Source organism: Lonchura striata, chromosome 15 (genome assembly GCF_046129695.1).
Source record: "Lonchura striata isolate bLonStr1 chromosome 15, bLonStr1.mat, whole genome shotgun sequence".
NCBI lineage: Eukaryota > Metazoa > Chordata > Aves > Passeriformes > Estrildidae > Lonchura > Lonchura striata.
Genome location: NC_134617.1, coordinates 3,185,025 through 3,201,824, shown reverse-complemented (window position 1 = coordinate 3,201,824; position 16,800 = coordinate 3,185,025). Strand labels below are relative to the sequence as shown.

General features: G+C 69.0%; 2 protein-coding genes across 3 annotated transcripts; one reads left to right on the top strand and one right to left on the bottom strand.

Annotated features, from left to right (window-relative positions):
* Nucleotides 1-259: 259 nt before the first annotated feature.
* Nucleotides 260-11,394, top strand: DBN1 (drebrin 1). The gene is made up of 15 exons (XM_021530681.3): nt 260-445; nt 4,587-4,642; nt 4,743-4,855; nt 5,038-5,112; nt 5,191-5,337; nt 5,494-5,571; nt 5,656-5,807; nt 5,948-6,011; nt 6,135-6,194; nt 6,349-6,463; nt 7,566-7,703; nt 8,714-8,845; nt 9,834-10,405; nt 10,483-10,585; nt 10,668-11,394. Exons 1-15 carry the CDS (start codon nt 360-362, stop codon nt 10,736-10,738), a joined length of 1,962 nt encoding a protein of 653 aa, XP_021386356.2. The 5' UTR covers nt 260-359; the 3' UTR covers nt 10,739-11,394.
* A 113-nt stretch (nt 11,395-11,507) lies between these two features.
* PRR7 (proline rich 7, synaptic) lies at nt 11,508-12,791 on the bottom strand. Of its 2 annotated transcripts, none has more exons than XM_021530764.2 (2): nt 12,261-12,791; nt 11,508-12,158 (listed from the first exon to the last, which is right to left on the bottom strand). In XM_021530764.2, exons 1-2 carry the CDS (start codon nt 12,562-12,564, stop codon nt 11,743-11,745), a joined length of 720 nt encoding a protein of 239 aa, XP_021386439.1. In that variant the 5' UTR covers nt 12,565-12,791; the 3' UTR covers nt 11,508-11,742. The 2 variants fall into 2 exon arrangements, with proteins under 2 accessions (XP_021386439.1, XP_021386440.1); XM_021530765.2 differs by having other exon boundaries at nt 11,508-12,131.
* Nucleotides 12,792-16,800: the final 4,009 nt, after the last annotated feature.

The window sequence follows — 16,800 nt, the reverse complement described above, 5'->3', positions numbered from 1 at the left end:
GAGCGCGGTGTTGCGGGGGCAGAGCAGAGCCCAGGCTGCGGGATCCCGGGGGCGAGCTGCGTGCGGGGGCGGCCCGCGGCGGGGGTGATGCTGCCCGCACCCCCGGGGTCCCGGCTCGGGGCCGGGCGGCGCGGCCGGCGGGCTGCCCCGGGGGCGCCCCGGGGGCGCGGCGGGGGCGGGGGCCGGGCGGGGGGGCGGAGGGGAGGGGAGGGGGGCCGCCGTTCGCGGCGCTAGGACCGGGCGCGGCGGCGGGCGGAGCCTCCCCGCCGCTCGCCCCTCCGCCCGGCCGCTGCGGCAGTGTCTCGGAGGCGGGCAGGCGGCCGGTCCCTCCGGTCCCCCGGCAGCATCCCGGCCCCGCCATGGCTGGCGTCGGCTTCGCGGCGCACCGCCTGGAGCTGCTCGCCTCCTACCAGGACGTGATCGGCGAGGACAGCCCCACCGACTGGTGAGCGCGCCCGCCGCCGCCGCCGCCCCTTTGTCCCCGCCGCCGCCGCCGCCCTTTGTGCACGGAGCCGCCCGGTAACACCGGCCGCGCCCCGAGCTGCGCCCCCCGCCGTCCCCGCGAGCCCCGGCACACAAAGGCGGGCGGGGCGGCGGGGGGTGTGCCCGGCTCGCCGCCCCCGGTGCCCGCACCTGCCCGCCGCACCGGGCCGGGGCGCGGTCCCCGCTTTGTCTGCGCCGGGCCGGCACGTGCGGGCGCCGGGACCCGTCGGCCCCGGGAGTCCCGGCACGGCCCGGTCCGACCCCCAGCCGGGCAGCGAGAGCGGGGAGCGGGGGAATTCGCGCACGACGGGGAGGGCCCCGTGGGGCTCCCCGGTGCTGGGCCCGGCACCGGTTCCTCGCCATTGTCTGGAGCTGGAGCCGCGGGCAGGGGCGCCGGGGCAACGGGGGATGGGGAGGGGATCGGGGCGCCCGCAGCCCGGCCCCGCTCCCGACCGGTCCTGCTCCCGACCGGCTTCACCGGTATCCCGGCAGCGGGCGGCCCCGCTGCCCGGCGGAGAGAGGCCTGAAGCCGCGGGGACACCGAGCATCTCCCGCCGCTCCCGCTACCCTGAGATTCCCCCAAGCTCCGGGGCTGCCGCATCCCTGGGGGGTCGCGGTGTGTCGGCCCGGGGTTGCCCCGCCGGGCTGGGGTTGCTGTTGAGTCGGGGAGGGGAGTGGTTCTCTCCGCTGGGACCCCCGGCTTGTCGCGCTGCCCGCGCCCCGGTGCGGGGCACCGGTTGTCGAGGTCGGCTGGATCCGGGCCCGCTGCAGGGAGCATCACCCACTGCCAGCCCACCCGCATCTCCCAGCCCAGCCGGGTGCCGGGAGGCTGGCTGGGGCCATCTGCCCCGCCATCCCCTCCCTGCCCTCCAGGGTGCCTCTGGCAGGCTGGGTGGGAGCGCTGCCGGCGCGCTGGGGCGCATCTCGCTGGGCAGTGTGGAGTGCTGGGTGCATGCTGTGCATGATGCTTTTGGTGGGGGGCGGACGGAGGAGAGCTACTGTGCACCCACCATCCAGCCAGGGGCATCCACCACCCCTCCGGGATATACCCACCGCCCATCCGGGGACTCCCACCTCCCAGCTGGGCTGCACCCACAACCCAGCCGGTCAGACGTCTGTCTCTAAGCAGGTCCTTGCTCTCAGGACAGGGCTGGGTGGGCCTGGGCAGGTCCAGGTGCCCCCAGTCCCCGGGGGTCTCCGGAGGGCCCCACAGTCCCGCTGTCAGCCCAGGGGCGCTGCGGGCAAGCGCCGTGTGTGTCGCCGGCCAGGCGGCAGCTGTCAGCCCTGGGTACATCTCGCTTCCCGGCATCCGCTGCAAAGGAGCCGTCCCTGCCAAAGCTGCTGAGAGAAGCAGAATCGGTTCCCGGGAAGGCGAGGGGGCCGGTGGCGGCTCCCCCACAAACACCTCCAACGCTGATCCCGGCCAGGCAGTGATCCCCTGGCATCCCCATCCGTGGGGCTGACTTTGGTCCATCGTCCCCAGCTGCTCCAATGTCCCCAGCCACCCCATGCCATTGTCACCGGAGCTCCTGGCACTCAGTGCCTGTGGGAACATCATCCCCTCTGCAGGGCCCGCTGCGGGGGTGCTGGATGAGGGGCGATGCTGGTGGGGCTCCATCGGGCAAGGTGATGGGGACAGTCCACGGGGAGGAGGGCCCAGACTGGCTGAGCCAGGGAGCTGCCTGGGGGGACACTGTGCCAGAGCCTGGCCCTGGGCCGCCACCGCGGAATGCCACGCTCATGCCCGCCCGGGATCCCTCGGTTTAGTCTGGGATTTCCCCTGCTCCAGCCCGGTCCTGAAGGGTCCGAGCATCCCCTCCCCCTGCCCGGCCCCGCGAAGGCTGCTGGGGCCCATTACTCGATCGGAAAGGAATTTGGTGCTGCTTTCTGAGCACGCCGACTCCCTGGAGCTCCCAGCCACATTGGAAACACATGTGCCGGGGCTGGGGCGGGAGGCTGGGGCGATGTGACCCCTCCCTGGCCGTGGCATGGGGGGTGGGCTGCCGCGGGAGCCCCGTTCCGGCGCCCGGGGATGCTGCTCTGCCTGCTCCGGTGAGCAGCGGGGCCATGCGAGGGCAGCGGGGCTGCGGTGCCTTTGCCTGGGGTGATGAGGGATCCTCAGTGGAGGCCCCCGGCTGCGGGGAGCCCCCGCTCCGGGCTGCACAGGGCATCTCCACCCACGGGTGACCCACATACCTGGAGCCCGGGGGTGGGAAAGGGCTGTATGGGTTGGGTGGAGGGATTAAAGCCATGGAAGTGGGGTAAGTGATGCATGATGCTGACAGCACCCGCTGTGACACAGCTGGTCCCCACTGCCAGGGGTTGTGGTGGTGCTGTTGGGCTGTGGGGCCCTGGGGGCACCCCTGGGGATGCTACTGGCCCCAGCACGGCTTCTCTGTCTCCTGGAATGGAAACCTCCATCCTGGCATGGAGTCAGGCTGTGCTGCTGAGCTGTGTCCACAGCAAGCCCCATCTGCCCTGGGAGCACCCCCGGGTGCAGGCAGCAGCTTTGTGTCCAGAAACCACCCAGCATGGCAGGGTTCTGGGGAAGAAAAGCAGGCAGTGGGTGCCCCCAGCACCCACAGGGCTCCCCAGGCAGTGATGCTGTAGCTCTGCCCTACTTCTTTTCTCCTGTCTGCTGCCAGCTGCATCCCACCCTGCCAGCTTCCAGCTCGCCGCCCTGGGCTCCCCCAAACTGCTGCCATTCCTCCCCCATTCCTGGGGGGACCAGGGGCTGCATTTGCCACCCTTCCCTGTCACAGACGGCACTTTGCAGCTGTTCCAGGCCTGGAAGCTGGCGCCGGCTGGGGCGGCCGATTAGCGGGATCGGGATGTGCGGATTAAAGTCAATCTTGTTGGTGCAATTATCTGCGGCTCCCTGCCAGGGGCTCGGGGGGCGGCGGGTGCTGGAGGCAGAGGGAGGCCCTCTCCCTCTTAGGCACCTGCCTGCCTTCCCCTTGCTTTTTAGCTCCAGGCTCTGTTTTGGGGGTGGCTCTGCCCGTAGGGACCCTCGATTCCTGTTCCCCAGGCTGTGGATTGAAGCTGCAGGCTCGAGCCAGGACGGCTTTGCTGGGCACAGCGGGGATTTCGGGGCTCTGAGGAGCGCCGTGCGGGCACCACCAGCCGAATGCTGATCGGCAGAGCCGCCCACCCGCGGCGGAGCAGGGATGTGGGGGATCCAGCACGGGCGGCCCTGGCTTTCCGGGTGCAGCGCGTGACGGTGGCGGGCAGGTTTGGGTGCCTGCCAGGCCCCGCAGGTCCCCACTGCCTGCCTGCCTCCCCCGCTCCCCTCCACTAATCACCTCGTCATCGGGGCGAGCTGCATCCCAGCTGGGATGGGGGGGGTTGCCATGGTGATGGAGGATGCTGGTTGCCTAGCGACATCCATCCCCTCGCCCACCCGCCCTGGACCAATTTGGCATGCGTGGTCCCCCCTCCATCGCTGGCTGTGTGCCTCTGGGGAGGTGCTGGCTGGTGGGGGTCCCCGCGGAGCCCCCAAAGGGGCTGGCCAGGGCACGGTGGGAGCGACAGGGGGTTTCCCATCAGCTGGGAATGGTTTCCAAGGAACAGTCTCCATGACGGCCCCATCACACTCTGGCGGCTCATTGATTTGCTGTTGCTGGTGCTCCGGCGTCCTCCCCCAGCCTGGTGCCTGTTGGGCTGGTGGCTCACGTAGCCGGGCACGTGAGTGGGCCCAGGTCCTTACTGGGGCACAGGGTTGTCCCCAAACCTGGTCAGTAGCTGGAAGGGTCGTGAGGGGACAGGGATGGGTGAGAAAGTTGCTGTGAGATTGTGTTGGCTTGCAGCACGGCAGTCGGTGAGTCCCTCTGCCCAAATGACTGTCCCCAAACTTGGGACCCTTCCGCACAGCTGCCACCAAGGTTTGGGGAACAAACAGTCCCTGCCCCACATCCTGTCTGCCTCGCCTGGCAGTGTGGCTCTTGGTGCTGTTGATGGACAAGGGGTTGTTGTGGCTGTGTGCTAGTTTTGGGACAAGCAGCCAGACCCCAGGACATGCCCTGACCTCAGTGTAAGCAGGATGGGGAGGCTGGGGGCTGCCCCACACTCCTCCTGGCTTTGGCTCACCCGTGGTGTCTCCCCAGGGCCCTCTACACATATGAGGATGGCTCTGATGACCTGAAGCTGGCAGCATCAGGAGGTAAGGTCCTGTGTCCCCTCCGCCAGCTTGCCTGTGCCGGTGTTTTCCCTGTCACCAATTCCTGGTGCTGGGTGCACATGGGCTGATGGTGCTGTGCCAGGTGGAGGTTTGCTGGAGCTTTCTGGCCACTTTGAGATTCAGAAGGTGATGTATGGCTTCTGCAGCGTCAAGGACCCCCAGGCCGTGCTCCCCAAATATGTCCTCGTCAACTGGGTGAGTCTGGGGGCCATGCTGAGGGGGGCTGTGCTGTGCCCAGAGGGATATGGCTGGGTGTGAGGGAGCTGGCAGTGGCCAGGGGCTGTGGGTGCCCCACAGTCCTGCTGCCCTGTGGAGGTCAGTGGGGTGGGGGTCACCCCGCTGCCTCTCTCAGCTCAGTCCCTCCCTGGCTGCCACAGGTGGGTGAGGACGTGCCGGACGCCCGCAAATGCGCCTGTGCCAGCCACGTAGCCAAGATCGCCGAGTTCTTCCAGGTGGGTGACGCTGGGGAGGGGGATGATGTTGCCAGGGCACTGATCCTGAACCCTGATGGCTGCTTGCGTTCCCCCCAGGGTGTCGATGTCATTGTCAATGCCAGCAGCGTGGAGGACATTGACCCCGGGGCCATCGGGCAGCGGCTCTCCAACGGGCTGGCCCGTGTCTCCAGCCCGGTGCTGCACCGCCTGCGGCTGCGCGAGGACGAGAACGCCGAGCCCGTGGTAATGTCCCCGTGGCTGCGCTGGTGATGCTGGCAGGACTGGGGCATCCCTCTCGCCCAGGGCTCCTGTGTGCCACAGCCCTCACCCCGTGTGCCCCTTACTGCTGCACTCCTCGCTGATCTCAGCCCCTCCACCCCCACCTTTCCTCCGTCCCAGGGCACCACTTACCAGAAAACCGATGCCACCGTGGAGATGAAGCGGCTCAACCGGGAGCAGTTCTGGGAACAGGCAAAGGTGGGTTACGGAGGGACGCCCCAGGGAGCGGGGTGAGCTGCTGGCTGGCTGATGGGCAGCCCCCTCATTGATCCCCCCCACCAGAAAGAGGAGGAATTGCGTAAGGAGGAAGAGAGGAAAAAGGCCCTGGACGCCCGGCTGCGGTTCGAGCAGGAGCGGATGGAGCAGGAGCGGCTGGAGCAGGAGGAGCGGGAGCGGCGCTACCGGGAGCGTGAGGAGCAGATCGAGGAGCACAGGCACGGCTGGGGTGGGGCGGGACGTGGGTACGGGATGTGTGAGTGCCTGGGTGGGCACATGGGTGTCCCTCACTGGGTGGGATCAGGGCAGGGGCTGGCAGGAGCTGATGCCCAGCGCCTCTCCTGTTCCCCCATTGCAGGAGGAAGCAGCAGAGCTTGGAGGCGGAGGAGGCCCGGCAGCGCCTGAAGGAGCAGTCCATCTTTGTGAGTGCCACGGCGGGACTGGTGCCAGGATTGGAGCCAGGGCTGCCACTGGCATTACCCCAGGGAAGGGCTTTTCCCAGCTGGGTGCCCAGGGCTGGGGGGTGATGCTGTGTCTCTTCCCAGGGGGACCAGCAAGAGGAAGACGACAGGCAGCAGTTTAGGAAATCAGAGTCAGAGGTGGAGGTGAGTGTGGTGATGGCTGTGCCAGTGCTGGTCCTCGCTCCCCATCCAGCAGTGCCCACAGCTAGATGGGAATGAAGCTGTGGGATGTGTGGAGAGTGGTCCCACAGCCCCACACCAGCGGGGCAGTGGGGCTCAGCCTCCTCCGTCCCCACAGGAGGCTGCTGCCATCATCGCTCAGCGGCCTGACAACCCCCGGGACTTCTTCAAGCAGCAGGAGCGGGTGGCATCAGGCAGCAGCGATGCTGTGTCACCGGGCAGCCACAGGACAGGTGAGGGGCTGGGGGGGCTGCGGGCACAGGGGTGGGTACCAGGAGACCAGGCACAGGTGAGTGCAGTGTCACAGCTCAAAGGATTGCAGTGGGATGTGGAAGGAGCAGGGATGCGATGTCGGGAAGGGGTGTATCCTCTGCCATCACTGGCACTGTGGTTCTGCGTGCCGAGGGTATGAGGATGGCAGGGGACATCCTGCTCTGCTGTGCCGCCATCACTGCCACCATCACCGCCACTGCCACTGCACCTCACGTGGCCCCTGCAGCTGGGGCAGCTTGTCAGGGGCTGAATGTCAGGTTGTCTTCAGCAAAATGGGGCTCACCTTGCTCCCTGCTGGCTGTTGTCCACTCACCTGTCATAGCCCTGGGCCCACAGCCAAGCTGGGAGCATGGTCAGTGTGTATGGGTGGGCAACTGGAGTCCAGGGATGGCTTGGGAACACATCCCATGGTGACAGCTAAAAGGGGCAGGAGATGCACGTGGGGCACTCAGCGTGCTGCCAGCTGGCAAGGAGTGCCCCATGGAGAAGCTGGGCTGCCCCACGGTCTGGGGTCCAGTGCTGGGACTCTTTTTATGTGAATCTAGAGAAGGACTGTGTGTCCTGGTGGGTGCCTCCAGCCATGGGGTTGTGTCACGGTGCTGTGCTGGGGGGCCGTGCCGTGGGCTGTGCTGGGAGGGAGCCTGTGACGTGTGTTCTTGTGTGGTGTGCCATGGGTTGTGCCATGGGCTGTGCTGTGGGGATGTGCTGTGGGGCTGTGCCGTGGGTCGTGCTGTGGGCTGTGTGTTCTGGCCATGCCGTGGGTTGTGCCACGGGTTCACGCTGTGGGGCTGTGCTGTGGCTGAGCAGATAGCTGGTCCCACGGCCGTGTCCTGGCCTCTCTCCCCACCTGGCCAGGCAGTGCTGCCTCACGTCCTTCTGTCCTGCTGCCTTTCCATCCTCTTGTCCTGCCATTCTCCCACCATGCTGCCTTCCACCCTGCTGTGCTCCCATCCCGGTGCCCTGGTGCTCCAGCCCCGCCATGACCGCGCTGAGCAGGGACTGACCCATCTCTTTGCTCTCTTTCTCTCTCCGTCCGTCCGTCTGTCTGTCTTTCTCTCACAGGTCGTCTGTACTGTCCTTTCATAAAGACAGCTGACAGTGGGCCACCTTCTTCCTCCTCCTCCTCCTCCTCCCCCCCACGGACCCCCTTCCCCTATATCTCCTGCCACCGCACTCCAAATCTCTCCTCTTTCTTCCCATGTAGGTAGCTGGGAGCTCCCGGGCGTGCAGCTCCGGGGGTCGAGCCGCGGGCAGCTGCCCCACAGCCCACCCAGCCCCACGGCACACCGGAGCAGAGGCGGAGGCAGCACGGGCACCCCGAGGGGACTGGCACCCAGGCGGGGACCATGCCCCTGCTGGGGCTGACCCCGTGCTGGTCCCTGTGCCCCTGGGAGGGGGGGACATAGGGCAGGCTGTGCCCGTGGGTCAGATGGGGACAGGGTAGAGCTGTGCCTGGGGAGGTGATGGTCCACAGTGGGATGGGGTAGACTGTGCCCATGGGGCAGCTGTGCCCTGGATCATGCAGGACAGTGCCCGTGGGGCAGGGTCAGGCAGCGTGGAAAATGCTGTGCCAGACTCACGTGCTGATGGGGCAGAAGGGAAAGGGACATCTCTGCCCTGGACCATGCAGGTCTATCCCGTGGGGCAGCATTAGGCAGTGTGGAAAAGGCTGTGCCCAGGATCATGTGAGGCTGTGCCAGTGGGGCAGAAGGGCATGGAGCAGCTGTGCCATGGACAAGAATGCAAGTCTGTCCACAAAGCAGCATGGGATGGAAAAGGCTGTGCCCAGAAATGTGTGGGGCTGTGCCAATGGGGCAGAAGGGGCCGGGTGGTTCCAGGGGCCGTGTGCTCCCACAGGCGCAGTTGACAGGGCACGGAGCTGTGCCCACAAAAGCTGTGTCAGGGCACAGCTGAGTGACACGTGGGCAGAACCAGTGTGCACCACAGCAGGTATGGGGCTGCCTGTCCCCTTGCCCAGCAGATGTGGGGGCTGAAACTCATGGGGATGGAGGGCACACCTGGAGGGGACATGGTGGCTGCTGCACCCACGGAAGCCTCCACCCCACCACCCAGGATGGGACGGCGTGGTGGCAGTGGTGTGCACTTGGCAGGCACAGCTGGGTTGGTGTGGGGCAGGAGCAGTGCTGGGCTTCTGGTTCCCCCCGTCAGTGTGGGCAGCCCCCCACGCCACCCCGTCTCCTTGTCCGCAGGCAGCCAGTCGGACGCCTTCCGCAAGGCCTCGGCGGCGGGCTGCAGCCCCTGCGAGCCCAGCCCGGCCGCCACGCCGCCGGGCCCCCCGGGCACCCGCGCGCCCGCGGACCAGACGCCGGCAACGCCCAAAGGTGGGCGCAGGGCCGGTGCTGCCTCCCCTGCCCGGGGCGGCCGGGTGCATCCCCACTGCAGCCCCCTCGGCTCCGCTGCAGCCCCGCCAGCCGCGCTTGCATGGCTCAGCGCATCCGCGCTGTCCCGTCTGCGTCCCTCGGCACATCCCGCCTGCCGCTGCTGTGTGCCACAGCACATCCCCGCTGCGGCCCCCTTGGCTCTGCTGCAGCCCCCCTCAGCTGCCCTTGCATGGCTCAGTGCATCCATGCTGACCCATCTGCATCCCCCAGCGCATCCCCGCCGTACCTGCTGCTCCGTGCCGCTGCATCCCCGCCGTCTCTGCTGCATCCCCGCGTGCAGCCCCGCCGTCACGGCCGTATCCCCACCTCCTCCAGTGCATTTTCTAATGCCAGTGCATTCCTGCTGTCTCTGCTGCACCCCACGCCATGCATCCCCCCATCCCCAGTGCATTCACCCAGCTCGATACGTGCCAGCCCTGCCTGCTGCACCCCCCAGTGCAGCCCTGCTGTCTCTGCTGGGTCCCCCAGTGCGATGCTGCCCAATCTGCGCCGTCCTGCTGTACGTCCTTTCCAGGGCTGCTGAATCCCTCTGTACGTCCCCTCTGCCCCACTGCGTCCCCAGGGCACCCCAGCCAGCTCTGCTGCTGTCACCGTGTGTCCCTGCTGCATCCCCACTGGCCCCGTGGCATCCTCTGGTGCATCCCAGCTTTCCCTTCTCCGTCTTCCCAGGGCACCTCTCCCGTTCCCTCCACAGCCCTTTCTGCCTCCCTGCCACTCCCCAGGGAGTCCCTCCCTGTGTCCCCTCACTCCCCGGTGCATGTCACAATCCTCTCCCTGCCCAGCCATGCCCACCCATCCTTGCAGCATTCCCCGTACTGTGCCCAGTCCAAAGGACTCCAAATCCCCCTGAGCTGCATCCCTGTCCCCGGGTGACCCCCAGCCCTGGACGAGGTTGTGTGTCCCCACTGACTGCTGTCCCCTCTTTCAGAGTCCCCCAGCCCCAGCGCACAGGAGCCCGGGCCAGCCACGCCCGAGCAGCACTGGCCCTTCCCGGGGCCCGAGGACAAGGCCATCGAGCCCATCGAGCCCCCTGGGGACGAGCCCAGTCCCAGGCCAGTGTGGACAGCGGGGGGTGATGCCCTGGGGGACCTGGTGACCCTGGAGCCCACCGAGCCCTCCCTGCCACCCGTGGCTGACGAGCCCCAAACTGGGGAAGCCCCCAACCCTGAGAGCCTCATCGACCTGTGGCAGAGCGACAGGGTGACACCCCCAGCTGCCTGGCCCCTGCCTGCTGCCCCTGTCCCCGAGACACCCCCGGCCATGCTGCCCGAGGAGGGGGCCCTGCTGAGCCTGGATGAGCTGCCTGAGCCCCCTGCCACCTTCTGCGACGCGGAGCAGGAGGACGAGGATGAGGAAGAGGCAGCTGGCGAGGGGGATCCCCAGTCCCAGGATCTGGGCTGCCAGCACACGCCCCAGGAAGACACCCCGGGCCGAGAGACGCCCCCCATCACCAATGGGGAGATGGCCCACAAGGATGGGACACCGGGTCGTGGGGAGCAGGTGAGCACCACTGTGGGGAGAGGTCAGGGGGTGATGGGGGGCTGGGGGGGTCCTGACAACCTGCCCCCACCCCTCAGGCCAGCGAGGGCTACTTCAGCCAGTCCCAGGAGGAGGAGGTGCCCCCCACCGAGGAGTTGTCGGCCAAAGCCCCCCAGCCCGTCTTCTACAACAAGCCCCCAGGTGAGTGAGGACAGTGAGGAGGGGGAGTCTGTCCCTCTCTGGGACACCCCAAGCCATCCTGACCCCTCTCCCTGTCCTCCAGAGATCGACATCACGTGCTGGGATGCAGACCCTCTGCCCGAGGAAGAGGAGAGCTTTGGGGGGGCCCTGTGAGGCCAGGCCCCGCTGCCGGCACAGGCAGCCCGCCCCGGCCGGCGCGGGGCACGAGGGGGCTGCAGCCGGGGGCCGGGCCCCCCTCACCCCTCTGGGGCCCCGCAGGATGAGGCCTCCAGGTGGCGGCCGCCCCTCTGCAGCCCCGCCCCGGGGCACCTTTTACAGCCCCCCCTTCTCTCTTTTTTTAAGTTGTCGGTAGGAGCCGTGTCAGCCCCCCAGCCCTCCCTTAGCAGCCCCCCCACCCCGATACCCCAGCGCCCCTTTGGGGGGGACGACACACGCTCGCATCCCCTGCCCGGCCGTGGGACAGGGTCCTCGTTCTCTTCGTGCCCCCCCCCTCCCCGGGAGCCCCCCCAGTACTTTGCACGAGTTCAAAGAAAAAAAAAAAGAAATAATAATAATAAATGAATATGGCAATAAAGTGACCCGACCGAGGCAAGGCTGCAGCCAGCGGCGTCCCCCCCCCCAAACCCCGGCAGGGAGCTGATGTGGGGGCTTTTACCCCTTCCCCACTCCTTCTTTGCTGGGAGCCCCGTCCTCCCCTGCTTGGCCCCTGCTTGGCCCCTCTCCCTCCCATTCCCCCTGGAAATTTTTGGAAAGCACAAGTTCTGTACCGGCGGTGTGCTCATGTCTGTTAATAAATAAAGCGTCTCCCACGGGGGCTGCAGCCTGCTGGGGCGGCACGGAGGGCTGGGACTGGGGCGGGGGGGGGCTACGGCTGCCTTGGGGAGGGGGCGGTCCCACCATGCCAGCCCGCCAGGAGGCAAACCCGAGCCACAAACTTTTATTCTCAAACTGTAACAAACAAAAAATTTAAGAAACAGAGCAGAGTCCGGGTCCCCAGCGCCCCCGGCCATGGGGGGGCCGGCGGGGGCCAGACGGGGAACCAGCCCCTTCCGCGCCGGCGGCGATGGCCCGCGCCGGGGCGGGTGTCCCTGGGGTGACACGAGCAACCGAAACCCCCCAGGTGCATGGCAAGGTCCGGGCGTCCCCCGCGGCCGCCGTTAGACAGCGGTAGTCCTGCCGAAGAGGGGCATGGAGACCGGGAGGTGCCAGGGTCCCGTCTCGTAGGTGTCCCTGCTGCTGAGCTCCGAGTCCGTCCAGCTGGGAAACATGCGTGGGGAGCACTCCTGCTGCAGGTAGAGGTCCGGGCAGGCAGGGCCGGGGCTGGCTGAGCGGGGCAGGTGCAGCGCTGAGCCGTAGCCGGCGTCCAGGAAAAGGGGTTTGTAGCTGGGAGGCTGCTCCTGCTTCTCCAGCCGCTCATGGCTCAGGAAAGGGGCGTTGATTTTGCGGTAGAGCCCCCGCGTGTCCATCAGCACCTCGCTGTATGGCGGGGGGGGCTCCGCCATCAGCAGCGCCTCCTCATAGCACGGCGGCTTTGACAGGTCTGACTCTGCAAGGCAAAGCCCCCCCCGGACCCCTGCTGCCGTCAGCGCTGCGCCCCGGCTCTCGCGTCGTATCCCCCCCAAAACAGGGGGAGGCACGTGCTCCGGGGATGCGAGAGCCCCTCCCTGCTCCTTACCGTGCCGGCAGCTCCAGGGCCGGGGGGGTGGGATGTGGTGGGGGTGATGGTGGTGATGGTGGGGCTCGAGGCGGAGGCGGTGGGGAATGGCGATGCCGGGGGGGCTGCCCCCGTAACCCTCGTAGTGCAGCGGCTCCATCTCCAGCGCGCGCAGGCTCTGCTCCCGCAGCCGCTCCTCCTGCTGCCGCTTCACCCGCCGCCGCAGGTAGCTGCAGAAGCAGCACAGCAGCACGATGAGGCCCCAGATGAGCCAGAAGCCCGCGAAGCAGGTGAGGAAGGTGTAGGTGCCCTGGGACATCACCATCTTGGCAGCCGGCCCCGGGGGAAGGCCCCCGCCTCTCCCTGCCCTCGGGATGGGGGACGGGATGCTCAGGGCGGCGGCAGGGTCAGGGAGGACCCGATGCTGTCAGGGCCGCCGAGGGCATCTCCCCGGGCCGTGCCCGGCGCCGTCTCCTCTGGCCCGCGGGCGAGCCTGCCGTCAGGGGTCCGTCCTCGCCATGGAGCTGGGGGGGGCTGGAGCGGGTGGGTCAGGCCTGGGTGCGCCGGGCGGGCGGCGGGGCGGGGGGCCGGCGGGGCGGGCGGCGGGGGGACGGGGCTGCCGGGGTCCCGCTGCCCATCGCTGGGGGGGGACCGCCGGGGTGGGGGCCCTGCAACGAGACAGACGCGAGCGTGAGCGACACGGAAACGTGGACGCCCTGTTCCCATGGTGACTCGCTCCACATGCGCCGCAGCGCCCGCAGCCAGGGGGAACCGTGCCTGGCACCCCATGCGCCCCCCCCCCACCATCACCCCCAGGGATGCAAACCTGCGCAGCTCCCCTAGAATCGCCCACGGCACTGCTGGGCACCCTGGGGTGGGAGATGGATGCTGTGGTGCCACAGCATCATCTTCAAAGATAACGGGGTGCCCAGTGGGATCCCCTTGTCCTGCCCACCCAGTGCACCCTAAGTTGCTGCTGAGCCCAGGCAGCTCACCCCTGCGCTGCCACGCAGGAGGGTGACCTGGGGAGAAGGAGGGACAAGCAGAGGTGCAGGTTCCCTGCGGCACGTGGCGCTTGCAGGAGCACGTGCACCAAAGCCATCGCTGGCCTCGCAGCCACTGGGGATGGTGGCACCCCAACACAGCAATGCAGAGCCGGGGGTGGTGGTGATGGGAACCATCACCCTCGTCCTTTAGGCAGGGTGACAGCTCGGTCACATCCAGCCAAGCATTAAATGTCAAAGGTGTGTGCCAGGGGCAGGTCTGCTCCTCAGTGAGCGGCGAGCAGCACCCATGGGTGCTCGCAGGCAGGCACGTAAGCACCCGTCAGGATTCTCATTATCGTGGTGTGGGAGAAAACGGGCTGGGCAGCAGGGAGGAGGGTGAGCCTGGAGCGACGGCAGGCGAGGGCTGGGTGATCACGGTGACATTATCACTCCCCCGGAGTAGGGCGAAGGGGCGCGGGGTGCTCCATCACCCTGCGGCGCAGGGCCACGCTGCTGGCAAGGGATCACGGCAGGGCCACCGGGGCTGAGGGTGCCGGCGGGGCCGGAGGGCCGAGCCCGGCGGAAGGGAAGAGACGATGGAGAAGGAAGGAGCCGGGGGCCCTGTCCACGCTCCGGCGGGCAGCGGGGGCTGCTCCATCACGCCAACAAACGCGTGGGCTGAGGCAGCGCCGGGATCTGGGTCTTTGGGGAGGGGGTGCCCTGGCTGAACCTAGCTCGGTTCGGGAAGCGCTCGGCACATCGGCTGCAACAGGCTCCGCGCCGGCAGCCTGGGCATCCCCGGGGAGGAGAGGTACCGTGCGGGAAGGGCCGTGGGTCGAGCCCCGGGATGACGACCGGGGGAACACCGGGAAGCGGTGCAGGGCGGGCCGGCGGCGCCGCGGACCGGGGGCGTCCGCAGCTGAGGCGTGCGGGGGGAGCGGGGCTGCCGAGGACGTGCGGGCTGGGGGAGGAGCGGGGCCGGGATGGAGACAGTCACGCCGGGCGGAGAGCGGAGCGGCCGCCGAGCCGGGCCCCGCCGGTAGCCCCGGGCCGCCCCCGGCCACGGCCTGGGCCCCGCTGCCCGCGTCGCATCCGTACCCGCTGCCTCTGCGGAGAGGGTGACACCCCGGCGGGGAACCTCCCCGCTCTCCGTGCCGGGCGCGGCACCCCTTCCTCATCCTCCTCATCCTCCTCCTCCCCCGGGGCGCGCGCCCGCCGGGGCCGGACCGGAGGTGCGCGCCCCGGTACGCGCCGCGCGCCCCCGCCGCGGCCCCCGGTGGCGACGGCCCCGCGCGCCCCCGCCCCGGCCCCGCTGCCCCCGCACCGCGCAACAGGCGGAGACGCCGCGCCCGCTCCCTCCGCGGCTCCCGTTACCGGCGGCGGCGGCGCACGTGGCTCAGGCGGCGGGCGGCGGCTCCATAGCGCGGCGGGGGAGGGGGCCCGGTGCGCGCCCGGTGCGCGGCGCCGCCGCCGCCTCCCGGCGCTGCCTTTGTCTCCGGTGAGCGCTCCCGCGCCGCCGCCGCGCGCCGCCCCGCCCGCCCGGGCTCCCGCCCCGCCGCTCCGCCCCGCCCTCGGCTCGGGGAGGGATCCGCGGGCTCCCCGCACCCCCCGCCCCGGGACCCGCCGCCTCCCGGGGGCTACCGGCTGGGCACCGGTGCTGCCAAGGGAATCCCCCCGGCTCCGGCCCCTGGGGAACGGCGGCGGGATGCCGGTGGCGAGAGGGCCAGGGCATCCCCGGGGGTGGCCGCGGGAGCCGCACGGGGTGGGGGAGCGGGGGATTCCCGGGTAGCGGCTCCCGGTCCGGGTAGGGTGAGGGCCCTGCGATGCCCGGTGGGGTGGTGCCACAGGCTCCCACGGTCGGTAGCCCTGCACTCGCCCTGGAGGTACCCGGCGGGTGCTGCCACCCGTTCCCGCAATGCCATCCCCAGCCTCCTCAAGGGGTGACAACTGCGTGTTCCCCAAGGGGTGACGGCCAGCACAGGGCCACAGCCGCTGGCAAGACCTTAACAGCCCCTGCCACAGCCCAGCTGGCCACTGCAGTGAGACACGCGGCTCTGCAGGGCAGGGGTGCCAGCCTGGCCCCCCGAATGGCCAAAATGGAACTGGGTGTCCTGGGGTCACCCCACCGCCTCGGGTGCCATAGCCCCAAGCAGAACCTTTGCCAGCCCGGCCTGGGCAGCTGTCCCTGAGCTAGGGCTGGCCCCGCCACTGCTATCCGGTGGTTGTCACCAGCTCTTCTCTGCTGTAAATGAGGCCCGTGGTCGTGGCCCCCATGGGACACCCCTCTGGCTCCTTCCGACTGCACCAAGCTCGGGCTCCAGTCCCCGAGGTCCCTTTGCTGCGCCCTGGGGCTGTGCCAGGAGCGGGGCAGAGTGCTTTTGGGGCGCAGATGCGCCAGATGCGGGTGGGTGATGGGCGTGGGTGCCCCACGCAGGCCATGACCCCGCTGTCGTTTCCTCCCCGTGGGCAGGGTGGCAGGCGCCCGCTGCGGCAGCACACACGGCGCATTGTCCTGCCGGGGGTCGGCCGGAAGGACTTCCTCCATCCCGGCCAGGGGATGGCCTGGGCGATCCGGGACTGGCATCCCACTCCCACCACACTGGGCACAGCGGCTCCGGTGTCCTGCCAAGCCCGACCACCTCGCTCGCAGGGGCCGCAGTGGCCGCGTGTCCCCCGGCCCCCTTGGCTCTGCCCCCGACTCACCTTGCTGGAACTCGCCTCCTGCGATCCGACCTCACAGCGCGGCCACGGCAGTCGGGCGCTGCCGGCTCGGTGTTTGTGGGGGTGCCCCAGCAGCACCCAGGGCGGGCAGGGGGCTGCGGCCATGCGGGGGGGCCGGGGTGGTCCCTTGAGGCATGGGGACCGCAGGGACGGGGGGCACGGTGCGGCCCACGGGCATCGTCAGGTCAGGGCAAGGGCGGGCGAAGGGAGCCAGGCCTCCGGCCCCGCCAGCGCCGGGGGCCGGGAGCTGCCTTCCCCTTCCCCTTCTCCCCAGCAGCGGGGGGAGGCAGGCGGGGGAGCGCTCCCCGAGCCACATGGTGGGCTGGAGGAGGAGCCGTTGCCCAGGCAACAGCTGAGAGCATCCTTCACCCCTGAAAATGGTGTGCAGAGCTGCCACCACAGCCCCACAGCACCGGGGGGTGTGCTCAGGACCCCACAGCTCGCCTGTGTCCGTAGGGCCCAGATCCACCCACTCCAGCTCTGGACATACACCAGCATCCTTTCACCTGTGTGCTCCTACCCCCATCAAGGACAGGGATGGGGAGGAGACACCCCCCAAATGCTGGGGCTCCACTGGGCAGGTGAGAAACAGGTGGAGCCACTTCCCTGCCCTGCTCAGGGCTAGGCTAGCCATGGCTCTGCTCACACTCCAGCTCTGCCCGAGCTACCCTGAAATGTGACACTGGTGACCCCAGGACCTTGGTGCCAGGGTGCCATGGCCCAGGCAGTGCCAGGAGGGCAGCACAAACATCCTGCTTGGTGCGTTTGGAACAGCAATGCCCAGGCAGTCCCCATCCCCCTGCCTGCCTGCCTTCCTTCCAGGGCTGCAGAAAATGCCTGGATTTTACCCCAAG